A 27,499-nucleotide genomic window follows, 5' to 3' on the forward strand; every position below is an offset into this window, starting at 1 on the left:
TCAGAAGTACGGGGAGGCCTGGAGAAAGGGCCTCCAGGTGTGCACCGCCCTGGGCACCAGGCCCAGCTGCTCCAGCTGCAGCCGCGTGGGCCGGTAGGCGTCGAAGTTGTTATAAGGGGCTGCTGGGCCTTTGTAGGCCCTCGGGGAGATGTGTGCGAGCGGGGTCACGGGCCCCAGGGGGCTGTGCAGGGCCTGGGACCTGGGGGTCGGAGGCGGGTTGGGGGTGAGTGGGCTGCTGGGCCCTGACGACACCGACAGGCTGTGGTTCGGGGCGTGGTCGCCCGACGAGGGGCTGCTGAAGGGGTTGGAGGATGTGTGGTCACTGACGGAGCTGCTGGTGCCACTGAGGCAGCCGGCCGGGGGGCTGGGTCCCACCCGGGGCGAGACGGCGGCCAGCAGTGGGGGACACTTGGGGCCCATGAGGGGCTTGGAGGAGGCGTAGAGGTGGCGGAACTCCTCGTCGAACAGCTCCACCGCCTGGCCCGTGAACTTGGACAGGATGTTCCGGTGCACGTGTCCGCAGAGCCAGGTGAAGCTGCCGGGAGGAGAGAGAGGGACGGGTGTGGGCCGGGACGGGGTGGACACAAGCCCCCAGCACGCCGGGCCTGTTCATCCCGGCGGAAGCCTGGGGAGCGAGGCAATAGCACCCCCTTGCGGCCACACCCAGCGGTGCTCAGGGATCACTCCCGGCTCTGTGCTCAGGGATCACTCCCGGCTCTATGCTCAGGGATCACTCCTGGCTCTGTGCTCGGGGATCACTCCCGGCTCCGTGCTCAGGGATCACTCCCGGCTCCGTGCTCGGGAATCACTCCCGGCTCCGTGCTCAGGGATCACTCCCGGCTCTGTGCTCGGGGATCACTCCCGGCTCTGTGCTCGGGGATCACTCCCGGCTCTGTGCTCGGGGATCACTCCCGGCTCTGTGCTCGGGGATCACTCTCGGCTCTGTGCTCAGGGATCACTCCCCGCAGGGCTCCGGGAACCCTATGGGGTGCTGGGGACGGAGCCCGGGTTAACCGCTTGCAAGGCAAACTCCCTCCCCGCTGCACTTTCACTCCGGCCTCAGGGTGCCCCCTGTCACTGAGGACACGACTGAAGCTCAGGGCTGGGGGAAGCTGAGGGGCGGGGGGGCCCCAAGTTCCCCTGAACACAGCCAGGATCGGTGCCCCAGCACGGAGCCGGGAGGAGCCCTGAGCAGCTGCAGGTGTGGCTCAAAAACCCAAACCTAAAACCAGGCCAGAGCTTGAGCGACAGCACAGGAGACCCAGGCTCAATCCCCAACACCGCATGGTCCCTGAGCAAGGGCAGGGCCACTCCTGAGCACTGTGAGGACCCCAAATAAAAACACACCCTTTTGGGGCCGGAGCCATAGCACAGTGGGGAGGGCGTTTGCCTTGCACGCAGCCAACCCGGGTTCAATTCCCGGCATCCCAATGGTTCCCCAAGCACCACCAGGAGTAATTCCTGAGTGCAGAGCCAGGAGGAACCCCGAGCATTGCTGGGTGTGATCCAAATAGCAATAATAATAATAATAATAAAAACACACCCCTCTTTCCCCCCACCCCAGTTCAGAGCGCAGCTGGTGTCCAGACTGGATCCTGCCCTTCCTGGGCTCCCCTGGGCCCTCAGGAGAGCCCCACAGGGGCGGCAGGGCTGCCCACCCACCCAGGGAATGCTACCTGCTCTGCTCATTTGAGCCACCTGTCCACGGGGACCTCAGGGCTCCCCCTGTGAAATGTGGGGACACTGGCCCCCTTCGATGGCTGCTCGGGGGTGGCAGCCCGAGCCTCACATTCAGGGAACTCGGCCTCCTGCCCAACCGCACCCCGTCCACAGTGAGCAGGGAGGGGTCTGTGGATAACCCAAGCCCCCCACCCCCCACGGAGGCAGCAGCTACTCTCTTTTCCTAAAAAGCGACAGGGCGGGGGCGGGGAGGAGGAATCATGCACTTCTCGGAGACGGACCAGGGGGGCACGTCCTAGGGAGCCGGGCAGAGGGCACCTTGTGGGCCTGTCCCAGACGCCCCCAGTCCTCCCTCCATGCCCAGGGTAGAGTGGCAAACAGAAGGCCTTAAGCATCTTCACACAGCTGTGGTTTTCGGAATTTAACCAAATAACCTTTCTGGGATCAGCTGGAGCCATAGCACAGCGGTAGGGTATTTGCCTTGCAAATGTTGACCCGGTTCGATTCCTCCGCCCCTCTCGGAGAGCCCAGCAAGCTACCGAGAGTATCTCACCCGCTCGGAAGAGCCTGGCAAGCTACCTGTGGCGTTTTCGATATGCCAAAAACAGTCACAACAAGTCTCACTGTGGAGACGTTACTGGTGCCCGCTCGAACAAATCGATGAACAATGGGATGACAGTGCTACAGTGTTACCTCTCTGTGGTAGAACATGCTCGATCCCCCTTCCCCCCCCAAAAAAAATACACACTTAAAAATGCTCCGTGGGGCTGGAGAGATAGCACTGAGGGTAGAGCGCTTGCCTGGCACGCGGCCGACCAGGGTTCGATCCCCAACATCCCATATGGTCCCCCAAGCACTGCCAGGAGCAATTCTTGAGTGCAGAGCCAGGAGTAACCCCTGAGCATTATCAGGTTTGGCCCCCAAACAAACAAATAACAATGCTCAGTGATTCAGTCACAAGGAAAGACAAAATCACGCAGTTCAGGGCAACTGGGACGGGTGTGGAGGGGATCAAGCTGAGAGAAACGAGCCAGAGGCAGAAGACAAACAGCAAGTGACGTCACTCACAGGGAGAGAAACAAATCAAGGGCACGGACAGTCTCACCAGATGGTAAACCTGGGACACTGGGTACAGACCCCAGAGGGCCAGGCTGGGGGAACCGTGAGGTTGATAGGGAACACAGCACGAGGGTCTGGGCACGTGGATGGCGGCTCAGGGAGGTCACGGGGTGCACCCAAGCCGTAACTGCCAGTCAGCGAGCAGGAGGGTGGGGGAAGGTCCCGCGTGTCGGGTGCTGCTCAGAGACATTGTGAGGCCCCACCCCTGCCATGGGTAGCGCTGCCAGGGGGGCACCGCACAGAGGCCCTGGGTGTGGGGGGCTCCTGGGGGGGTCCCAAGACTGGCCCGGGTCTGAGATGCAAGTGTGTCATGGCTTGGCCTCACCCAGCCCGACTCCTCCCGGTGACACGGAGGACACAGATGGCGGGTCCCCTGCTCTCTGCTGGCGGGTGCCGCCCTGCCCTCCCCACTCAGCGCCGTGGGCAGCAGCGTCTGTCTCAGCCGCTCACGCGGGGGCGGGGAGGGGGCGGCAGGCGGAGGCAAGGTGGAGACAGCCGCACTGTTGCTCTGGGACTGCCCGCTGGGCACAGCAGCGCCCACGTCTGGTGCCTAGCCAGGCTTGCTGGGGGCTGCCGAGGGAGCTCTTGGTGGCGTCTTTCTGTTCAGCCCACGGGGACACTGAGACCCGGCTCTCTGGCCCCACAGTGTCTTTGAGCACCCCCCGGGGAAGAAACCTGCTCTCAGGGGCTGCAGAGTTCCTGTCCTGAGTAAATGTTTGGCGTGCAGAAGACCAGGGTTCGATCTCCAGTACCACGTGTGGTCCCCCGATTGGGAGCAGGCACAGAGCACAGAGCCGAGGTAACCCCAACACACACACAGACACACAGACACTCACATATACACATATTCACATACACACACTCATACACTCACATACATTCACACACTCACACACACTCACATTCACACACTCACACACATGCATTCACACACACACTCACATACATTCACACTCTCACATACATTCACACACACTCACATTCACACACACTCACGTATACACTCACATACACTCACGCACACATACTCACTCGCACGCACACACTCACATACACACATGCTGTAATTTACTTGGGGCTCTTAAATTCACGGAATTAAACTCATTGTAATCTTTCACCCAAGACACACTCTTCCGTTTGATCCGTTTGTGGCCCACTACATCCATTTTGCTGGTTATTTTATTTCTGGGCTGAGGGACCACACCCAGCAGTACTCAGGAGTGACTCCTGGCTCTGCACTCAGGAATCAGTCCTGCCTGTGCTCTGGGGCCCATGTGGGATTCCAAGGGATCGAACCCGCTCTCTGGCCTTCACAGTCACCTCCTGGGGAGCACGTGGGCAGGCAGGTGCCCTACCTGCAGTGCTCCACAACAAGCAAATGCGAACCCAAAACTGCACCCAGCACCAGGGAGAAAAGGCATCTCGACAGTGACTCCTGCGCCTGCTAGTCCCTCCAAGGCTGGAGGAAATCTTTAAGGTCTTAATCTCCTTTTCTTTTTTGGGGGGGAGGTGAGCCAGGGGTGGGCAGGTGTCTCCCAAGTGGTGTTCAGAAGAGCCCCTGGCACTCGTGGCAGTGGCACTCACTTAGCACCATCTTGCTTGGACTGACCCATAGGCCCTCTCATGGCTGCGCCTCGGTGCTCCCCACTGGCTGGTCTACCGTCCCCACACTGGGGGCTGTTTCCAGGGGCCTCAGGTGCAAACCGAGTTGCTGGGATTGTTCGTTTTAAGGTTTTGTTTTGTTTTATGTTGGGTCCACACTTGATGGTGCTCAGGGCTTACTCCTGGCTCCTAGGGGATGCTGAGCACTGAACCTGAGTCTCAGGTGTAAGGCAAGCTCCCTGCCCACTGTACCATCTCTCCGGCTTCTGCTGTGATTGCTCTTAAACGCATCTCCCACTGGGTTGTGCTCAGAGGCCTGGGAATCCGAACCGGGGTGGCTGACAGGCTGGTGAGGGCCCAGCTTGTGTCCTTCACGTGCATGTAGCTACCTGCACCCGGAGACAGTGAGGGCAGTTTCTCTCACGAACACACCACAATGGAATGGCTGGGCCATAAGGGAGGTAAATACTCAGCTTTCAGGGGAAATGCCAGACTCTTTCCAAAATCCCTGTCCTTAGGGATCCCTGTCCTCATGGAGGGGCCGAAAAGATGGTGCAGTGGTTAAGGCTTTTGCTTTGCATGCAGCCAATCATAGTTTGATCCCCGGCACCACGGATGTGATCACTCCGGAGTCCAGCCAGGAGTGATCCACAAGCACAGAGCCAAGAGAAACCCTGAAGCTGCTGAACCCCCCACCCCCAAACAAAAAGCAGCGTGGAGAAGGCTCTGTACATCCCTCCTTTGCAGCTGCCAGACTGTTGCTGAATGTTATTTTGGTTGAAGGGAGATAAGCCGATTCCTTCTAGCCTGCGCTGACACCTTCCTGTCACAGAGTCACAGAGGAGGTGCGCATTCCTTCCTGCGTCCCTCACCCCTCCTCCTGGGGAGCCGCCCGCCCTTCTTCCCCACCCACGCTTCTATGGTCCTGGTTTTTGCGCCCCTGATTCTGAGTCCTGGGTGGCTTCTTCACTGCCACCTTGGCAGGCTGTCACAGACACCTGCTCCTGGCTCGGAATCTGAACTTTCACTTTCTTTAGGGAGTGTTTCAGGCTGGAGGAAGAGTGCAGGGGTTAAGGCACTTCCCCACTGCCGACCCTGGTTCCATCCCCACATTGCACAGGGCCCCATGAGCACTAGCAGGGGTCACTCCTGACCACAGAGCCAGGAATAGCCCTGCAGCAACACTGGGTGTGGTCCCTCCCCCCTCCCCCTGCCCAAAGAAGTCTTCAGGGATCCAGAATTCTTTTTTTCCTTTTTTTTTTTTAATGGCCAAGACCTAACATAGACTTTCATTCTCTGTTCATTCTTCCTACTGTGTGAATTTGTGGGTACGTTATTTTTGGGAACTGTATTAACTTCATGTCAAGAATATCATCGAGGTGGGAGAGGTGTGCTGAAAGTAGACTACAGTAAAAGGCGCAGGAGGGAGAGGTGTTTGATCATTGTGTGATTGTAACTCAGACATGAAAGCTTGTAACTATATCTCATGGTGAATCAATAAAATTTTTTAAAAAAGAAAGTAGACTATAGACCGAACACGAAGGCCACTCAATACCTCTGTTGCAAACCACAATACCCAAAACGAGAGAGAGAACAAAAGGGAATGCCCTGCCACAGAGGCGGGGTGGGGTGGGGGAGATGGGGTTGGGGGGGTGGGAGGGATACTGGTTTCATTAGTGGTGGAGAATGGGCACTGGTGGAGGGATGGGTTCTCAATCATTTATGACTGAAACATGAGCACGAAAGTTTGTTAGTCTGTAACTGTACCTCACAGTGATTCAATAAAAAAACTGAAGAAAAAATATATCATAGAGGGACCAGAGAGAGAGTACAGCAAGTAGGGTGTTTGCCATGCATGCAGTCTGCCTGGGTTTGATTCCCTGCGTCCTATACGGTCCCCCCAGCCCTATCAGGAGTGATTCCTGAGCACAGAGTCAGGAGTAAGCCCTGAGCATCACTAGGTGTGCCTGCCCCCTTTCTGCCCCTCCCACCCCCAAAAAAGAATATAATGGAAAAGAGAACAAACCAAGGTCAGGCCCCTGTGAAATGCCAGGATTCAAACCCAGGTTGGCCACGTGCAAGGCAAGATTATAAGCACCATGATGAACTATCCACCAGTTCATCATGGTGCTTATAATCTTGGCTAACGAGGTCAGAGAAGGCCGGAGTGACAGCACAGTGGATAAGGCACTCGCCTTGCACGTACTCAACCCAGGTTCGATCCCCAGCACTCCATATAGTTTCCCAAGCACCATTACAAGTGAGCCCTGAGCACAGAGCCAGAAATGAGCCCTGATCACCAACAGGTGTGGCCCCCAAACCAAAACAATAAATGAATAAATAAAGCAGCCACAGAGAATACCGAATCCGGGTGTCGCAGGCCAAGGGATTAGCAGAGTCAAGACAGCACAAAGACTCTTGTTCACAGAGCAAAGAACACTTGCAAATGCAAAGGCCCAGGGGCATGGAGGAGCCTGAAGGACTGGGAGGAGTCCAGCCCGTGACCTCAGCCTAGAGCACGGGGGAGGGAGAATCCTGCTGAGTCACAGGCCTGGGTAAGAAGCCAGCAGGTCATTTCTCCTAAGGAGTGACTACGAGCAGAGGGATTGACAGGAGGGAAGTGTCTGGGTAGTGTTTCAAACCCTCTCTGTTCCTAACAGAAAGCAGGGGAGGGGCTGGAGCAATAGCACAGCGGGTAGGGTGTTTGCCTTGCACGCACGCAGCCAACCCAGGTTGGCTTCCCAGCATCCCATCTGGTCCCCTGAGCACTGCCAGGAGTAATTCCTGAGTGCAGAGCCAGGAGTAACCCCTGTCCATCTTCAAATGTGACCCAAAAAAGCTAAAAATAAATTAATTAATTTAAAAAAAAAAGCAGGGGAGGCTGGGAAAGTCAGGGGAACCGGGGGAGGCCATGCTGCTATCCTATTGTTCCCCCCACCCCCCTCCCTCCCACCCCCACCCTCCTCCTTCCCCAAGCCCTAGCCCCAAGGGTCCCAGCAGAAGCCAGCTTCCCTCTTGGCTGCCCCGGAGCCCGTCCTTAGCTCTAGCTGGCCTTAGCACACCCACCTCTCCTGGCACCCACCTCTCCTGTGGCTGGGGTCTCCTGGTTTTTGGACCCCAGTGAATAGTGCTCAGGGCTTAAACTCCTGGCTCTGCACTCGGGAATCACTCCTGGCTTGTTCAGGGGACCATGTGGGATGCCGGGATTCTACCCAGGTTGGCCACGTGCAAGTGTCCTATCCACTGTATTATCTATCCAGACCCCTTTTTTGGGCGGGTTGTTTGTATTTTGTTGGGGGGACCTTACAGGATTCCAGGGACTGAACCCGGGTCAGACATGTGCAAGGTAAGCGTTTTATCTGCTCTACTATCACTCCAGCCCCAATTTTTTTTTTCCCTTTGGTTTGTTTAGTTGTTTGTTTTTGGTTTGGGCCACCTCTGGTGATGCTCAGGGCTTACTCCTGGCTTGAGGGACCATGCCAGGGATCAAACCCCGGTTAGCCAGGTTAACCGCATGCCAGGCAAGTACTGTATCTCTCCAGCTCTCAAATCCTCACAACAAGAACGTTGCGGTGGGGCTGGCGAGATAGCCCAGTGGGTCAGGCAAGCACCTGGGCTCGATCCCGTGTGGTCTCTTAGCACCACCAGGAGTAGTTCCTGAGTACAGAGCCAGGCATAACCTCTGAGCATCACTGGTTGTGGCCCCCAAACAACCCGCCCAAAAGAATGCTGTCGTGTGCTGCCCTGCTCCTCCCCCTCCCCCAAGCCCTGCACCCCCACCCCAAAGCAGTAGCAGAGAGAGGGGCCGTTCCCTTTGGGAGCCGAGCTGAGCCCCGAGCTGGCTGGCCGGAGAGAACGGGGTGGAGACCGTGAGAGGTTTATCCTCAACAGGGCCACTGCCCAGGAAGGACCTAACCTTTCCCACCCAGGTGGTGAGTGAGGGCTCAGGGTGAAGGCGGTTTGACCAGAGAGGGTCAGAGGTCAGGGTCAAAGGTGAGGGAGGGGCAGTTAGGGCGAGCTCCCTCTCAGGCATTCGTTGAGATTCACTGAGTGGCCGGGTCCCTTCCCGGACTGGGGAGCGACTTCAGCCGCTTGGAGAAGGCAGCTGTGCCCCTCCTCCGTTTCTGTAAGACCTGAGGCTGGACACAGGCTCCGGCATCGGAAGCAGTGGGTCAGTATCCTCAGGGGCACACAGGACTCCCGACCCGGGGCTGAGGGCTGGAACCCGGGCTCCGGCCTGTTGGTTATCTCCCTGGCACTCTCTCTGGGTGAGTGAGCGTTCCTGGAGGGTGCCCCCTGCCCGGCTCGGGTCCAGCCCCCTCCACAGCTGCAGAGTGAATGAACATCAGAGGGGCAGGGGGCTGCCCAGGACACCGAGCCACGGAACGCAGAGCTGGCGATGGAACTTGAGCTATGGCACTCCCAGGTCAGGCTGCCACAAGTCTGGCAGCTGGAACCTTCTTGGACCCGGTGGAACTCGAGACCCGACTAGCGGAGAAGTTGGTGGCAACGCTGGTCACCTTCTGCAGGGAACGGGTCCCTCAATGAGCTCTGAGCACCCTCAGGTGTAGGGTCAGTTAATCTTCAATAAAGGAGTCAAGAATATGAAGTAGAGCAAGAAAAACCTCTTCTACAAGCAGTAAAGCTGGAAAAACTGGTCGGCCATATGCAAAAAAACAAACTCAGACTTCTTTCTAAGGCCATGCACAAAAGTCAAATCTAAATGTATTAAACACTTGGTATCAGACCTGAATCCCTTAGGTGCATAAGAGGAAAACAGAGGTAGGATTCTCCATGACATTGAAGCGAGAGGCATCTTTAAGGATGAGATGCCACCGACCAAGCAAGTAGAAGCAACAATAAACAAATGGAACTTCATTAAACTAAGAAACCTGCACCTCAAAGGAAATGACGACCAGGAAACAAAGACAGCCCACAGGATGGCAGAAATCATTTACTCAACACTTACCTGAGGGGCTGGAGTGATAGCACAGCCGGTAGGGCACTTGTCTTGCACGTGGCCAACCCGGGTTCGATTTCCAGCATCCCATTGGTCCCCTGAGCACCGCCAGGAGTAATTCCTGAGTGCAGAGCCAGGAGTAAACCCTGTGCATTGCCAGGTGTGACCCAAAAAGCAAAAAAAAAAAAAAAAAAACAACCACTTATCTGATAAGGGGCTAATAACCAAAACATAAGAGGTACTGATAGAAATTTACAATAAAAAATACTTCCAACCCATCAAAAAATGGGGAGAAGAGATGAGCAGGAAGAAATACAAATGGCAAAAAAAAAGCATATGAAAAAATGCTCTATCACTGATAATCGAAATGCAAATCAAAAGAATGAGTTATCACCTTACAACACAATGTCTGTCACTCCATATCAACGACATAAAGAACAACAGCAACCAGTGTTGTTTAGAATGTGGGGGGACGGGGACCCTCATTCACTGCTGATGGGAATGTCAACTAGTCCGGCCTTTTTGGACGACAATCTGGACATTCCAAAAAAAACCCTAGGAATTGGGATTCTATATGATGCAGCAATGCTACTCCTGGGAATATATCTGCAAGGCCCAGAAACACAAAGCAGAAAAGCCTCTGCACAAATGTGTTCACCACAGCACCACAAACAGTAGTTAACATGGAAACAGCCCAAATGCCCAGATCAGATGACTGGATGAAGAAACTATGGCACATGTACACAGTGGAATACTATGCAGCCATAAGAGACAGTCATGCAACTGGCTGCAATGTGGATGGATCTGAAAAGTTTTATGTTGAGTGAAATCAGTCAGAAGGAGAGGAATGGACTCAGTGATCTTTCTCATCCGTGGGACATAAAGAAACCTCATCACTGTAAATCACTGTAATCCTATTGCTCATCGATTTGCTCGGGTAGGCACCAGTAATGTCTCCATTGTGAGACTTGTTATTGTTTTTGGCATATCGAATATGCCTCGGGGAGCTTGCCAGGCTCTGCCGTGAGGGCGGATACTCTCGGTAGCTTGCCGGGCTCTCTGAGAGGGGCGGAGGAATCAAACCCATGTCGGTCAGCATGCAAGGCAAACACCCTACCCACTGTGTTTTTGCTCCAGCCCAAAGAAACCTCACAGGAAATATCAAATGCCCAATGGCAACAGAAACTAAGAGCAGGAAGACAGGTCTTCAGCAGGAAGCTTGGCACTGGGGCAGAGGGGAGGGGATCAGCTAGGGAAGGGAACACCAGGACAATGGGGGAGGGGGAAAGAGCCTGCCACAGAGACAGGCTGGGGGGCAGGAGGGAAACTGGGCACACTGGTGGAGGGTTGTGGGCACTGGTGAAGGGAGTGTGGTTTTTTTTTTTTCCCGCTTTTTGGGTCACATCTGGCGATGTACAGGAGTTCCTCCTGGCTCATGCACTCAGGAATTACTCTTGGCAGTGTTCAGGGGACCATATGGGATGCTGGGAATCGAACCCGGATCGGCCACGTGCAAGGCGAACGAACGCCCTACCTGCTGTGCTCTCGCCCCAGCCCCTGGTGTAGGGATTGTTATCGGAACTACACACACCTTGTTGACAACAAAACAGGGTGCATACCAGAAGAAAAAACAATAAAAAGCCAAAGTTGCATGGTTTTATCGCCGTGCCTGAGAGGGCGATGGAGGGAAAGTGAGGAGTCTGTCTGTCCTGGGGGAGACGTAGGGGCAACTCAGGTAATGGGAAGTGCCTCGCCAGCCCAAAGGTCTCCTGGAAGAACCTGGGATGCCTGGCCTCCCACCTGGCCTTAATTCTGTGCCGTGGCCTGGCTAGGGGCAGCAAGGAGAAGGTTCTGTGGGCCGTGGGCCTGAGCGGCCGGGGGGCCACACTCTGCCCCGAGGCCCCACGGAACCTGGGAGCTGGTGCGATCCGGAGCTCACCTGTAGGACCCCGAAAGGACATATCTCCAGTCAGAGATGATGAACTTCTCCTGGATTTGGCCGGCAAACTTCCGCCCTGACTTGGCACAATACACTTCTCCTTCCACACTCCGGACGCAAAAGTTCTGTGGGAAGGAAGGGGAGACCGGGTCAGCAGGATTCACGGATCCTGAGTCCAGGGATCGGTCTGGAAGGGAGCATGCCCAGCAAGATGTAAAGGGGTCATTAGAAAAGATGAAGTCATGAAGTTTGCATATAAGTGGATCGACATGCAGAGTACTACGCGAAGTGAAATGAGTCAGAGAGAGAGGGACAGGCTGCACTCATTTGTGTGCAAATAAAGTAACAGAAAGGGAGACTAACACCCAAGGATAGTAGAAATAAGGGCCAGGAGAATCGCTCCATGACTTGGAAGCCGGCCTCACATGCTGGGGGAAAAGGCAGCTGAGACAGAGAAGGGACCACCAAGTAAATGATGCTTGGAGGGCCTGCTCGGGATGGGAGATGTGTGCTGAAAGTAGACTAGGGACCGAACATGGTGGCCACTTTGTACCCGTATTGTGAACCATAACACCCAGAAGGAGAGAGAGAGTAAAAGGGAATGTGCCTGTCACAGAGGCAGGGGAGGGATGGGGGTGGGGGTGGCGGGAGGGATACTGGGAACATTGGTGGTGGACAATGGGCACTGGTGGAGGGATGGGTATTCAATCACTGTATAACTGAAATGTAATCACTAAAGTTTGTAAATCTGTATCTCACAGCAATTCTTTAAAAAAAATGTAAAAAAACTCAAAAATAATTTCTATAGAAAAAAGAAAGATGTAAAGGGGTCGCCTCTGGTGGATGGGGTTAGGAGCTATTCACATGACTTGTTTTTCTCCAGGAGACTTCTAATATGACTTTATTGATTTTTTATTTGAGCCACTTAAAATAGTTGTGTTATTATATTGGGGGAGGGGAGTTAAGGGAGAATTCAAAGCAAAAAAGAAACAAAAAGGAAGGACAAGGGCCATTGGTCTAGGCCCCTGGCTGAGACATCTGGTAAGCAACCTGCCCGGGTCGGTGGCCAGAGGTCAGAGGTCAGAAGGGCAGAGGGGGACTCTGTGGAAACCTCAATGAGCCCTATATTTTCCTCTCTCAGAGGTGTATGTCCCAACCCCAATCACGACCCTATTTGTCCCTTTCCTCCCCAGCAATCCTGAGGCCCGTGTCTCTGGACAATGGAGGGACAGGGGCAGGTGAAGCCTTGGGCCTCGAGAGGAAGTGGGGTGCCACTGAAATCCTGAGACGAAGCCCCCTGCCATCCCGGCTGGGCAGGCTCTGAGAAGGGGACCCTCGAGCCTTCGGCAGCTCCTCGCGGCCTCCCTGAGAGTGCTCTGAGGTGGCAGGAGGAGGGCGGCCCTCATCGGGGGAGGACTCAGGTCTGGCTGCCTCTGGGGACCTGTCTGGGTGCTGGGGTTGGGGCCCTGCCATGAGCTATCTCTTCGCCTGCGGGACGGGTCCGAGGGGCCCAGGAATGGCGGGGCCTGAGGCCTGTGGTTCCCGGAGGCCGTGAGGAGGAGCAGGGACGGAGGGGCCAGGCGCTTGCCCAGGAGGGGAGTCACGCAGCAGGCCTGAGGCACGGGCGGCTGGAGCGCAGGCCTGCACACAGTGCCGTGACCACTTCAGCCGGCGACCTAAGGGGCCCCTCTGCCCCTTCTTCCTGTCAGGAGAAGGAAGCCGGGGCATCTGGGTGAGGACTCGCCGTGCGGTTGCCTGTCTGCGGGGTCTCAGCTGTGAGGGGACACGGGCCACCCACACTGCGTCACTCCCCGTTTCCCCGGTGAAGCCGAAGGGCGGTCTGAGCAGATGCCAGGCTGTAACTTCGCCTCAGGTCCTGTGGCATCCTCCAGCTCGGCTCTCCTTCAGCCACCTCTGGCCAGAGGCCGCCTGTGGCTGTGGTGTCCCTAGGGGCCGGGGAGGGCCGTGAGAGCGGGAAGCTGACCTATATATATTCTGCGGCAGCAGATGGGCCGTGGGATGCAGCCGTTAGAGCCCACGGGCTGCCGCAAGCCTGCACCCGCCCGGCCTTTCCTCCTCTCTCGGGAGACGCCTACCTTGAAGTGACTGTCCGAGAGCTGCACCTTGTCACACATCTCCTGGAAGAGGGTCACGCCTCCCTGGTCCAGGAGCATGCAGACGAACACGCCACGCTTGTTGGCCGCCTCCAGAATATCACAGAGGATCTCCACATCCGTGAACACGTCCATGAGGATGGCCAGGACCTGAGCAGGGGCAGTGAGGACAGAGGAGTCAGAGTCCGGGGTGCTCTGGGTCCCAGGTGGCGAGAGAGCATGTGTATGTGTATGTGCGTGTGAGGTGTGTGTGTGTATGTGTATGCATGTGTGTGTGAGGTGTGTGTATGTGTATGCATTGTGTGTGCATGTGTGCATGTGTATGTGTGTACATGAGTGTGTGCGTGTGTACATGTGTGTGAGTTGAGTGTGCGTGTGTGTATGCATATGTATGTGTGTGAGTGTGAGGTGTGTGCGCATTTGTGTATGAGTGTGCATGTGTGTATTGTGTGAGTGTGTGTATGTGCGAGGTGTGTGCATTTGTGTGTGCATGTGTGTATTGTGTGAGTGTGTGAGTGTGTCTATGTGTGCATGTGTAAATATGTGTGAGTGTGTGTGTTTATGTGTGTGTATGTATGTGTATGTGCATAAGTGTGTGTTTATGTGTGTATGTATGTGTATGTGCATGAGTGTGTTTATGTGTGCATGTGTATGCATGTGTTTGTGTATGTGTGTATGTGTGTATATGTGTGTGAGTGTGTGTATGTGCAATTATGTGTGTATGTGCGTGAGTGTGTGTGCATGTGTGTGTGCATGTGTATGCATGTGTTTGTGTATGTATGTGTGTATATGTGTGTGAGTGTGTGTATGTGCAATTATGTGTGTATGTGCGTGAATGTGTGTTAATGTGTGTGTGTGCATGTGTACGCGTGTATTTGTGTATGTGTGTGAGTGTGTGTGTGTGGTGGCAGAGCGGGTGTCAAACAGGGCAAGAGTTCAAGGAGAGCCTGTGTCCCCTGCAGGCCCCAGACACTGGCCGGAGGACGATCACGCGTGTAAGCGCATGCCGGGACTGGGCCAGCCGCCTCTGCAGGGCTCCTGGCTGCCCTGTGACGAGCTCCAGCTGCTGGCCTGCCACCGCTGGGGGCCTGCACACAGTGGGGTCAGCGCTGGACCATCTAACTCCAGCCATCCCTCAGGCTGCTCCTGGGCTTGTCCCGGGTTCCGAGGCTGCAGCCTGGATCTCGTGTCTTCAGTGTTGCCGAGTCTGTTTTGGACACAGGGCTGTGCCCTGCGCACACACCAGCAGCATAGCTGAAGCCCCGATGCCTGCCCACCCATCACTCCCTGTTCTCTTCTTGCCCCTCCTGCATTTCTCTCCTTCTCTGTCCTTACCTGCTCTAAGCTGGGGTCAGGGGTGATCCAGGCACCCCTTTTACGACACTTCCTCATCTAATAGTCTCTATGCCAGAGATAGTGAGACCATCCCGTGTTTGTCTTTCTTCTTGCTTACTCAACATGATGTCTTCCAGTCCCAACCACACGGCAGCAAGTTGCCTGATTTCATCACTCCTTCCGTTGTGTATATACACCACGTCTTCGTAACCCACACATCTCCGGTTGGATACCTAGGTTGATCCTGTATCAACCGAGTGTACACAGTGCGGCAATGGACAGTGGTGGGTACCCAGTGGTACCTTGGCTCCCACTCAGCAGGCAATTAGACAGTTTCAGAGGAACAGGATGGGGGAAGGGCAGAGTAAAAGCTGCCGGGTACTGGGTGCTCCACAGAGCTGGAGTGTCACTCCAGTCCCCCGAACACCACCAGGTCAGCCCCCAGCACTGAGCCCAGACTGGGTCTGCACTACCCCCAAATCAAAGAATGCTAAGTGCTCTACAACTGCGGGATTTCGTTAGTTTTGGGGTCACACAGGGTGTTGCTCAGGGGTTACACCTGGCTCTGCACTCAGGGATCACTCCTGGCTGGGCTCAAGGAACTGGATGGGGTGCTAGGGATTGAACCCCGGTCTGCTGTGTGCAAGACAGGTGCTGTGCTGCCTCTAGCGTCCCAACACCAGTGTGCATTAATGATGGACTGTGCAGGGAAGGAAACAGCACTGAATGGTGGGGTGTGGATGTGATCATCGGTGAGTGAAAGCGGCATGCAGACAGCCAAACATGGAGGTGGGGTCAGTGCAGAGATCACCCCTGCCCCCACACCCACAGTCTTTTTTTTTTAATTATTTATTTATAGGTTTATTTATTTTGCTTTTTGGGTCACACCTGGTGATGCACAGGGGTTACTCCTGGCTCTGCACTCAGGAATTACTCCTGGCGGTGCTCAGGGGACCATATGGGATGCTGGGAATCGAACCCGGCTCAGCCGCTTGCAAGGCAAACGCCCTACCTGTTGTGCTATGGCTCCAGCCCCCACGCCCCCAGTCTTTATCAAGAAGAAAAGTGGATCCCGGTGGCTTCCATCGACGCATTGAACAACAAGCAAAGCTGAATGTGTAGCATTCCTGTTTTTCTAAAGGAAAGCGGCTGCTCCTCCATGCTACATATGAGTGGGCTTACACTGCAGTGCAGGGAAGCGCATGTTTACATGCTGGGCTCTCTCCCTCTCTGTACTCACTTGTATAGTACCCCCATTCCAAAAAGAGAAGGAAGCTGTTCTCTATCAAGCCAGAAGCCATAAATATTCCATTAAGCTCTTCTAATGAGGAGGAAAAATAATGGGGGTCCAGGGGTCAAGGGCCTGGTCACTGGGGGAGTGGTCTGGCCAGAGTCAACAACACTGAAAACACGAGACCCAAACTCCAACAACCATAGCTTATAATGTGACGAACTGGGGGCCAAAACCTGGAGAAACTGGTGGAGGGAAGGAAGTTGACACTGATTGTAGGAAATGAAAGAGAAGGAAGAGGAGGAGGAAGAGGAGGAGGAGGAGGAGGAGGAGGGAGGAGGGGAAGGGGAGGAGGAGGACGAGGACAGAGGAGGAGGGTCCTGTTATCACGAGATTAGGTGTCTGCGCAGTTAAACTGAGGGTGTGATAGCATCAGCCTGTGTCTGCTGAAAGATAAGTGACGCAGGCACCAGTCTCACACGAGACTCCCCGGGGCCCGTCAGTCCTCCGGGCTCCTTTGCACAAGGCTTCCATCCCTGACCCAGGACTGCCGAACCTGGAGGACAGACAAAGAAGGAGAGGGTTTGAAAATGACTCGTCACAATGGGAGATGCGTGCCAGAAGTAGATAGTGGACCAAACATGATGACCTCTCAGTGTCTGTGTTGCAAGCCATAATGCCCAAAAGTAGAGAGAGAGTGTGGGGAATATTGTCTGCCATGGAGGCAGGGGGAGGGTGGGAAAGGGGGGCTATACCGGGGATATTGGTGGTGGGGAATGTGCACTGGTGAAGGGATGGGTGTTTGATCATTGTGAGATTGTAACCCAAACATGAAAGCTTGTAACTATCCCACGGTGATTCAATAAAATTAAAGAAAGAAAGAGGAAGGAAGGAAGGAAGGAAGGAAGGAAGGAAGGAAGGAAGGAAGGAAGGAAGGAAGGAAGGAAGGAAAGGAAGGAAGGAAGGAAGGGAGGGAGGGAGGGAGGGAGGGAGGAAGAAAGGAAGGAAGGAAGGGAGGGAGGAAGAAAATGACTCGTCACTGCCACAGAGGTGGAGAGGGTGGTAAGAGGGGGCTGGCGGGAGGGATACTGGGAACACTGGGGGTGGAGAATGGGCACTGGTGGAGGGCTGGGTACTCGAACATTGTATGACTGAAATGTAAGAACATTGTATGACTGAAATGTAAGCACGACCGTTTGTAAATCTGTAATTGTATCTCATAGTGATTCTTTTTTTTAGGTTTTTTTTGGGGGGGGGTTTGGGTCACAATGCAATGCACAGGGGTTACTCCTGGCTCATGCACTCAGGAATTACTCCTGGCGGTGCTCGGGGGACCATATGGGATGCTGGGATTCGAACCTGGATATGCCGCATGCAAGGCAAACGCCCTACCCGATGTGCTATCACTCCATCCCCGTGATTCATTAAAAAAATTCTTTTTAAAAAATAGCAAATAAAGTCTGAAACCAAAAAAAAAAAAAGAAAATGACCCATCATGTCCTGATCCCAGGAAGCTTAGGAAACGGGCTTGATTATTGTTGAAGTCGCCTCCCAAACACGCGCTTGTCCCTCGCCTCTTCTACCTGTGGGTAGGGCGGGCTGAACCCCCCGAGAGTCCAGACTGCCCGGCAGGAGCCCCGATGGAACCTCCTTGGCACACAGCTCCCGGCAGCCCTCCTGAAGGCCTTGGTGAGAAGGCTCTGGACGAGCGAGGACTCTTCTGGAAAGGGGTTCCCAGTATCCCCCCACCCCCACCCCACTCAGAGACAAACCCAACCCAGGGGTGTGCCCTGCTCCACACCCCGCAACTTCTGACTTCAGTGACTTTTCACTGACCAGCAGGGACGGTCCCCAGCTAGACACGGCCCTCTTGGAAGATGGTTCCAAGGTCATTTTAAAGTTTTCTTCTCTGTGGTAAGCAAGGCTAGCAACTAAAATCCAGTGAACCCTAAAGAGTGTGTCTAAAACCATCAGAATTTCTGGAAAACATTTTTGTATGCTTATCCTTCATTCTTCAGCCCTTAAAAAAAAGTCCCTAACAGCGGGGAGGGCTGGAGTGACAGTGCAGAGGGCAGGGCACTTGCCTTGCATGTAGCCAACCTGAATTTGACCCCCAGCACTATATATGGTCCCTGGAGCCCCTCCAGGAGGGACCCCTGAGTGCAGAGCCAGGAGTAAGCCCTGAACACCACCAGGTGTGCCCCCAAACAAACAAAAAACCAAAGAACCCTGTTCAAAGAAACCTTAAACAGGCCAGGATGTGGCTAAACAACAGAGCAATGCGTACATGCTTACAAGTGCGAGCATGCGCACACATGCACACGCGCACATACATGTTGTCTCCAGCTCCGTATGTCTGCTCCCACCTTCCTCTTTTCTCTCTCGTGTGCTCAGCTCCCGTCTGCAGCAGCGTGTTGGGCCACAGCTGCTGAGCTCAGGAGTGACCCCCGGGCTCAAGGCACAGGACGCGCTCAGTATCCCTTGCAATCTCTCTGCACTGCTCCTTCTTTTTTTGGAAATTTTATTATTTTTTTTGGGGGGGGTCACACCCGGCATTGCACAGGGGTTACTCCTGGCTCATGCATTCAGGAATTACTCCTGGCGGTGGTTGGGGACCATATGGGATACTGGGTATCGAACCCGGGTTGGCTGAGTGTAAGGAAAACGCCCTACCCGCTGTGCTATTGTTCTAGCCCCTTATTATCTTTTAATTGAATCACCGTGAGATATTACAAAGCTTCCATGATTGAGTCTCAGTCATACAATAATCGAACACCCATCCCTCCACCACTACACATTTCCCACCACCAATGTCCCTAGTATCCTGCCCCTTGCCACCCCACCCCCTGCCTCTATGGTAAACAATTTCCTTCTTCTTCTTCTTCTTTTTTTTTTTTTTGCTTTTTGGGTCACACCTGGTGATGCACAGGGGTTACTCCTGGCTCTGCACTCAGGAATTACTCTTGACGGTCCTCAGGGGACCATATGGGATGCTGGGAATCGAACCCGGGTTGGCCACGTGCAAGGCAAATGCTCTACCCGTTATGCTACTGCTCCAGCCCCAAATGATTTCCTTCTTACTCTCTACCTTTCGGCATTAGGCTTTGCAATACAGACTCTGAGAGGCTATCATGTTTGGTCCTTCGTCTACTTTCAGCACACATCTCCCATCCTGAGACATCCTTCCAACCATCGTTGGCTTAGTGATCCCTTCTCTATCCCAGCTGCCTTCTCCCCCAGCTCACGAGGCAGGCTTCCAACAGTGGAGCAATCTGCCTGGCCCTTGTCTCTACTGTCCTTGGGTGTTACTCTCACATTATGTTGCACTGCTCATTGAGGCAGCTTTTCCCTTCCTTTCATGTTTTGTGTGTTGGGGCCGTACCCAGCGGTGCTCAGGAACCACTCCTGGCACATTGCTCGGGGTCTGCTCCCCATGAGGACATGGGGGACAACCTGGTGTGGGGACAGAACTTGTGGCCCCAGGGTGCCAAATGTATGCTGAGCCCATTGAGCTATTTCCCTGGTCCCTCAAGACCTTTTTTTAGGGGGGGGTGGGGTTGTTTTGTTTTTGTGGTGGGGCACACCCAGTGATGCTCAGGGGTTACTCCCTGGCTCTGTGCTCAGGATCACTCCTGGTGGGGCTCAGGGGATCATATGGGATGCCAGGGATCGAACCCAGGTCAGCCGCATGCAAGGCTGACACCCTACCCACCATACTATCACTCGGGGCTCCCCTGGAATTTTCCTTTTCTAGCTCTCCCAGGGAGGGAGCCCAAGGACTCACCCTGAGACCCGTCCAGCTGCCTCTTGCTTTTCGTGGATGGGGACTCACTGCTACAGCAGTTTGCTGAGCGGCAACTCTGACCATGCCATCCGCTCATGTCACCTCCCCAACACCCGCTGTCCCCAAGGAGAGAAATCATAGGACTGTCCAGAAGCTGGTGAGTGGGAGTAGAGGAGCTGACCCCACCGATCCTGCCTCAGACCCGCCTGCCTGTCTACACCACATACTTCTGAGGGGCCAGGATCCCTTGGTTGTGGGTTGTGGGTGGGGAAAGAGAGTCTTGGAGGGCTCTGTGTCCCCGCAGGCCCCCAGCTGCCCCGTGCTGACCAGAGGGGGCCACCTGTCCATGAAAGGGCCACCATGACATGAGCCCACCAGGGCCCACCGCTTTGAGCAGCATCTGGCCTGGGACTGCTCCCCGACTCTGGCCCGACCCAAGCAGGGCTATGCCTGGCGCCCCCAAGGTGGGTGCTGGTGTGGACCCCCAGGGAGGGGAGACAGATGGATCCCAGACCTCCATGGGCTCCCCGAGTCCCGGGAGCCTCAAGCTGGCCCTGCGGGCCCCTCCACCTGGCTGGGCTCTGCGCTGGGCTCTGCCTCGGCCAGGGGCCGCCCTGTCAGAGGAACCAGCAGCAGCCTTGCCCCAGCTCAGGCCTGGGGAGGGAGGACACCTCCTCCCTGCGCTCCCTGTAGGGGTGACTGAGGATCAGAGATGGACCCTTCTGGCCCGCACCTGGCTTCTCTCTGTCTCTTGGCATGAAGAGCAACATCCTGACGGGCTGTGGGGGCTGCACGGGGGGAGGGGCAAGAGGCAGTGGTGCTGGGAACGTCCTGCTTGTCCGCTGGGCACCCCCTTCACCCCAACCTTCCACACTGTCTCAGTGACTGCATCCTTGTGCCTGGTGCAGGGGGCGGGGCTGGGGGGAGGGTTTGGGGAGTGGGGTTTTAGAATGGATGGGCTGTCTGCTGAGCCCCCAGTGTTTGAGTTTCAGGACCCCATCAACTTATTTATTTATTTATTTATTTTTGCTTTTTGGGTCACACCCGGCAATGCACAGGGGTTACCCCTGGCTCTGCACTCAGGAATTACCCCTGGCGGTGCTCAGGGGACCATATGGGATGCTGGGAACCGAACCCGCGTCAGCCGCGTGCAAGGCAAATGCCCTGCCCGCTGTGCTGTCGCTCCAGCCCCTCAGGACCCCTTTTAGATGCTCCAAGTGGCTTCCAAGGAGTGTGGCGGATGTTGATGGTCACTTTGCACGTAGGGCTGACGCCCAGCTGTGCTGCCCAGGGGGCCTGGGGCCACTTGGCAACGCTCGTCCACTCGCCCCATGCCGTGGGGCTCACGGTTGAAAGCTTGACCTGGCTGTGAGGGGCACCAGGACTGTGCACAGTGGTGCTGGGGGAGAGAGTGTTCGGAGCCCACGCCCACCGAGGTAGGTGCCCCGCCTGTCTGCCCTCCCCGGCCCCTGCGTAACTCTTCATAGGTGGGGTCTTACTCCTGAGACAGATTCGGGGCTGGAGCGATGGCCCAGAGGCCGAGCTCCGCCTGCACGTGCAGAGACCTGGGGTGGTCCCCAGGCCCGGCGGGAGTGATTCCCCAGTACAAAGCCAGGACTAACCCCTGAGCACTGCTCAGCATGGCCCACCCCCTAACCCCCAATAAATAAAAGAAAAAATAAAATCACCTTTAAAAATACTGGTTTCTTAGTTACTTTTTTTTTTTTAACATTTGGGTCACACCCAGCGATGTATAGGGGTTACTCCTGGCTCTGCACTCAGGAATCATCCGTGGCGCTCAGGGGGGCATATGGAATGCTGGGAATCGAACCCGGGTCAGCGTGTGCAAGGCAAATGCCCTCCCTGCTGTGCTACTGCTCCAGCCCCTCTTAGTTACTTTTAAGTAATGAGTCTTACGTTAAAATACCTGGCATTCGTTAAAATACCGAGTGTGGGCATTAGTTAGTGAGCTTATATGAGGCGTCTGATGAGCTTAGCCGTGACCAGAGCAATAGCACAGCGGGGAGGATGCTTGCCTCGCACGAGGCCAACTGGGCTTGGGTCCCCAGCACCTTGATCCCCCACCAAGAGCGATTCCTAAGCACTGAGCCAGGAGTAAGCCCGGAGCACTGCTGGGTGTACCTTCCCCACCTCAAGTCAACAAAACAAAATTGCTGAGCTAGTGATTGATAGTTAAAATAATACAAACCCCACTACACTGTAGCACAAATAAGGGCTCGGATGAAAAATCCACTGACTCTGACTATATTTTCCACCACCGTGTGTGAGCAGGCCTGTGGGGTTTGCAGTGAGCCCGCATCTCCGACGCCCACCTCACGCCTCATCTGCTGCCGGCACTGACCCGCGCGAGGGGTTACATGAGGGGTTGTAGGGTGGGAGCACCCAAGGACAATCTCTCTCTTTCTTTCTTTCTTTCTTTCTTTCTTTCTTTCTTTCTTTCTTTCTTTCTTTCTTTCTTTCTTTCTTTCTTTCTTTCTTTCTTTCTTTCTTTCTTTCTTTCTTTCTTTCTTTCTTTCTTTCTCCTGCTTTTTTGGGTCACATCCAGTGATGTACAGGGGTTACTCCTGGCTCTATACTCAGGAATCACTCCTGGTAGTGCTCGGGGGACCATATGGGATGCCGGGAATCGAACCCCGGGTCGGCTGCTTGCAAGGCAAACGTCCTCCCCGCTGTGCTATGGCTCCAGCCCAAGGATAGTCTTTCTTCACACTAACTCATGGCTGGACAGGAAGAGCCCTCCCACATCTACTGGAGTGCTCTGGGGGATCTTCTGCAGGGGCTGGGGGTCCTGGGTGGCCTGGGGACAAACCATGAATCACGTTTGTAGCTCTCTGTGTTTTCTGAGAGTTGACCCCCACCCCCAGTCTGGGGCTAGCTGACTGCTCCCTTGCAGGAGCACAGAGTCTGGAGTCCACAGTGTTGATGCAAGCCCACGTCAATCCCATCTGCCCAAGTTATCTGGCGGCCAGGGCTGGGCAGTGAGGGACGCTGAGGGGCTAAGAGTCTGCAGACCAGCCGCAGGCATGCTATTCGTGCCTTTCCTGCAGCCCCCACCCTCGCTCTGCCTCCTGCCCACCCGGGGCTTCCCTGCGGCCCGGCCCACCCTCAGAGAGAGCCTTGCTGCTCTCAGCCCCGGGCTCCCAGTCCAAGGCACGGCTCCCAGTTCAGGGCCCCCGGGAGCCCATCCCCGGATCCTCCCCTCACCCCACCCAACTCTTTTTTTTTTTTTTTTAAGTAAAGCAAGCTAGTTGTTCTCTAAGGAAATTAACCAAGAAAGATGTGGGGGAGAGAAGAGAGGAAGGAACAGGTGTTCAAGAGAGAACCTAAGCCGGAGAGGGCCAGCCCCCTTCATATCCCTTCATCTTGGCACTTGACACTCCCTCTTCCCGTCGCACGCTGCCTGACTGACTGTTACTCAGCCGTGAGACTCAGCTCAGGGACCACCTCTTCCGTGAAGCCTGCCTTAGTCACTCCCCCTGCACTTCCAGCACAGACAGTGCCTCGAGCCTGGTCTGCGGCTGACCAAGCCTCTCCTTTCTGCCTCCCCGAGGCCAGGTGGCTGCCTTGCGGGGAGGGTCTTGGCTCACCCCTCCTGGCGAGGTGGGGAGTTTCAGGTGCTGTGGACATCAGTTCTTCCCGGGAACTGTCCTGGAGTCGGGGATTCTGCAGGAGGCCAGGCCCAGCCAGGTGTCACCGGGTGTCCTGAGTCCTGGGGGAGGCGCTGTTGCCCCCAGCACTGCAGGGCGTGGGCAGCGCCATCGCATTGGTCAGCCCGAGCATTGGACCATCTGGCCAGGCTGCTGGGTAGCACTGGGCGTGGCCCCCTAGACCTCCTGAGAATTGCCTGCCTCCCCAGAGAGTGGAAGCCAAGAAATCTTTGGGGCTTGTGTTTGTGATGTCAGGGCTCTGCACTCAGGAATTACTCCTGGTTGTCCTCAGGGGACCATCTGGGATGCCGGGGGTCAACGCCAGGTCAGCCACACAAGGCGAGAGCCTTACCCGCTGTACTATCCATCAGGCACCTCTGAGGGATCTTCGAAGCACTATCTCATTTCTTTCTTTTCTTTGGGGGTGGGGGTAGAGGGTGTATGGCAGGGGGGTTGTTGAACCCCATCCAGCAGTGCCCTGGGGCTGTGGAGCCAGGGCTGGCTGTGAAGGCCAGCACGTTAGCAGCTCGGCTCTCTCTCCAGCCCCGGACATCTGCCATCTTCGAAAGACTTGGGGCTGGAGCGATAGTATAGCGGGTAGGGCTGTTTGCCTTGCACACAGCTGACCAGGGTTTGATCCCCGACATCCCACAATATCCCCTGAGCACTGCCAGGAGTAAATCCTGAGTGCAGAGCCAGGAGTAAACCCTGAGCATTTTAAGCCCTGAGCATCACTGGGTGCGATCCAAAAAGAAACAAACAAAAAAAGACCAAAGAGGCTCTCAACTCTAAAATGACTCATTTTGTTGTTACATTTGGAAGAACTAGAACGGCACAGGTTGATATCCAAGCTCTTTTTTTTTTTTTTCCTGACCAGGAATCCTGAACCATGAGGTGGTCAGAACATGGGTGGCACCAGGATTCAGCTCAGGCCCTCACACCTGCCCTCTGGGCTCGCCGAGCCCCTGAGGCATCTTCCCGGCTTTTTCTTGTTGGGGTCTCTAACCACAAAGCTGTCAGGGCATCTCTGAGAGTGCAGGTGGCATGGGGGAATCTAACCTCACAGCCTTGAATGAGGTCATTAAGCCAATCTCCTGGCTGTCCCCTCAAGGATCCCTTATAGAAGGGTTGTCTCGAGTGCCTATGCACATGTGACAGCCCTGGGGTTTGAACTCAGGACCTTGCACTCTCTGGTCAAACCCTTTAAGCCGCTGAGACATCTTCCAGACCCTTTGGAGCCCTCATGGGTTTGGGTTTTGGCTCTTTGCTTTCTGACCCACACCCAGGGTGCGCAGGGACTATTCTGTTTGCTGCTGGGTCTATCCCAGACCCCCTGCAGACAAAGCCTGTGCTCCAGCCCTTGGCCCTGCCCCTGGATTCTGTGTTTGCTTAGTTTCTGTTTGGAAGGATGGCACACCTCGTTAGGTGCTCAGGGGTTACTCCCAGCTCCGTGCTTGGAAGGTCACTCTTGGTGATGCTGGGACCAGCCCCGGGCCTCCGGCCTGCCGGGCATTTACTCCAGCCCCCTGTGAAGCTCGCTCTGCAGCCTAACCCTCTCCCAAGTCCAACGCAGTGTGCAATGCTGCGGAGGAAAACGCCGCTGGGGGTGGAGAGGCTGTGGGTGGACTGGGAGGGAGGCACGCGGAGCGCTGGAAAATGAAGAGAATCAGGTAACAATGGGTGGGGCGTTGGCGCCTCCTGCAGCCTGCGGCTTCTGAGCCTGTTTCGGTGACAGTGCCTCATTAGGAGTTGACAGATGAGTGAGGCAGGAGGCCAGGGTACCACACTGTCAGGGGCTGGCCAGCTCCCGGCCCCTCAGCGGGACTCAAGACTCTTCAGTTCCCAGGGTCTGTCCCTAGGGTCACTAGCCGGAAGCTTGGTGCTTTTCCAAGGGGTGGGGGCCAGGGGTGCTGGGAAGTTCTCTATCACTGTGCCATGGTGTGTGTGTGTGTGTGTGTGTGTGTGTGTGTGTGTGTGTGTGTGTGTGTGTGTGTTGGGGTGCTCCCTGGAAGTCAGCCAGGTTGGAGCTGGTGAAACTGAATCCACCCCAGCTTCCCTCTCTTTCTCTCAGCCCCGCAGCCCGCAGATACCCTTTGTTTTTATCAGCGAGGCATGTGAGGAATTTAAGCCCTCAGAAGCTTGCCCCCAACAGGAAGAATTTCCAGCTGCTCAAAACAGAGCAGGAGGCTTGGTCCTGTTGCTATTGTGCCCGGGCCCTCTCTCGGGGACTGGGGAGTCCCACTTTGCTGCACTCCCCACCCTTCCTTCCTGCCCACACCCCCACAGGCTTCACCTGTTCTGTGGCATGAGTGCGCCTGAGATGGAGAAGCGTTATAGAAATGAAGTAGGTGATGAAAGCTTGAACCGGCGCCACGGCCTTAAGTTAGAATGCACACAGGAGAGTCTAGCAGCCGTCAGGGTTACGAATGTCTCACGGGGAATGAAAACGCATTGTTGATATAGCCCGTGCACAAAACGCAAGTCAAGGACCAGAGATAGGACACCGGGCTGGGCGCTTGCCTTGCACACAGTTGACCAGGGTTTGCTCCGCTGCACCCCATATGGTCCTCTGAGTGATCCCTTAGGGCAGGGCCAGGGCTAAGTCCCAAGCACTGCCAGGTGTGGCCCAGTCCTGCCAAATTAAATCAAATCCTCCCTAGAAAAGCTTTGCGTAGGCAGAGCTCATAAATCTGCAGCACTGTAGCACTGTGGTCCCGTTGTTCATCGATTTTTTTTGAGCGGGCACCAGCAACATCTCCATGGTGAGACTTGTTGTTACTGCTTTTGGCATATCGAATATGCCATGGGGAGCTTGCCAGGCTCTGCCATGCGGGTGAGATACTCTCAGTAGCTTGCCAGGCTCTCAGAGAAGGACAAAGGAATCGAACCCGGGTCGGCCATGTGCAAGGCGAACACTCTACCTGGCGTGCTATCGCTCCAGTCCAGAGCTCATACATCAATCCTTACATATACACAGAACATGCGCACACACACACACACACACACACACACACGGGTACAGTCTTATCTAGCTCCAACAGAGACTGGGAGGGTGTGGTGGGGATGGACCCCCACAGACACAGGCCTTCTGTGGAAGGCCCCTGTGACCCCCCCCTTCCAACTGACCTCCCACTGGGGCTCCCCATGGACACCAGCAGGAGGAGCAAACGCCTTTGCTGGGCTCTTGACCTCTCCAGCCTCCCAGGAGTGACCCGGCATTCTCCCGGCTTCCCGGTGACCCCCGCCCCTGCTCTCCAGGACTCAGCCCTCGAGCTTCCCGGCACCCAGAGCCCCCTTCTTCAGGAAGCCTTCCCTGAAACCCCCCCCCCCAGGCGGGGCCCCAAGGAAGGGCCAGCCTTGTCTCCTGTCCCCTCAGCTTAGACTGGTCTGCCCACCAGTGACCACACTGCCCGCAGGCAGGCAGAGGACAGGGGACCTGCGCGGTGGTTCACTGGCTCTAGGGCAGCCTCCGCTGGGGCTGGGGGTGGAGGAAGCTGGGGGCGCTGGCACAGGGGACCTGCACGCGGAGACCGGGACACGCGCGGGGTCCTGCCCCCCATCCCCACGCCCCGAGGGGCGGCTACCTGGCTGGTGCGGGAGATGCAGCGGCGGACCAGGTCCCTGATGTTGTTGTGCTTGTCCGTCTGGAAGTACACGGTGGCGCTGGACTTCTCCCGCAGGTAGGGCTTGTCGGCCGCCGCCCAGGAGTGCAGCAGGGCCGGCTCGCTGCCCTCCGAGGCCGCGGGGAAGTAGGTCCCCGACTGGCCCGAGCAGGACTCGGCGTCCCTGCTGAGCCCGGCCTCGGGCCCCGCCGGCGGCTCGGGCACCCACGCGGGCTCCTTGGCCCGCGCCTGCACGTACTGGGTCTCGGCCGACGACAGGAAGTCCACCTCGCCCTCCTGGACCAGCGCCTGCCAGTAGGCCTCGGGCCCGCCGTCCAGCAGCGCATCCGTGGCCAGCCGCGCGCTCTCGTTGTCGCTGAAGTCGGCCCTGGCCGGCCGGCACCAGCGGCTCTTCACGTCTTCCAGACGTTTCCGGATCTTCCCCAGGTGCCGGGCCCGGCTCAT

General features: G+C 55.9%; 1 protein-coding gene across 1 annotated transcript; it reads right to left on the bottom strand.

The window, feature by feature from the left end:
- Positions 1 to 27,499, bottom strand: FAM83A (family with sequence similarity 83 member A). Its single transcript, XM_004607639.2, has 4 exons — positions 27,017 to 27,499; positions 13,397 to 13,564; positions 11,301 to 11,425; positions 1 to 535 (listed from the first exon to the last, which is right to left on the bottom strand). The coding sequence occupies exons 1-4, from the start codon at positions 27,497 to 27,499 to the stop codon at positions 1 to 3; spliced, it is 1,311 nt and encodes a 436-aa protein (XP_004607696.2).

The sequence above is a fragment of the Sorex araneus genome, chromosome 2 (assembly GCF_027595985.1).
Source record: "Sorex araneus isolate mSorAra2 chromosome 2, mSorAra2.pri, whole genome shotgun sequence".
In the NCBI taxonomy this organism is placed as follows: Eukaryota; Metazoa; Chordata; class Mammalia; order Eulipotyphla; family Soricidae; genus Sorex; species Sorex araneus.

Excerpts from the sequence above, each read along its gene's own strand:
- FAM83A (XM_004607639.2), bottom strand. The coding sequence starts at position 27,499 with ATGAGCCGGGCCCGGCACCTGGGGAAGATCCGGAAACGTCTGGAAGAC. Across the intron at positions 13,565-27,016 it reads GCATCTCCCGCACCAGCCAG|GTCCTGGCCATCCTCATGGA; the intron begins GTAGCCGCCCCT and ends GCCCCTGCTCAG. Across the intron at positions 11,426-13,396 it reads TCTCGGACAGTCACTTCAAG|AACTTTTGCGTCCGGAGTGT; the intron begins GTAGGCGTCTCC and ends TCCTTCCCACAG.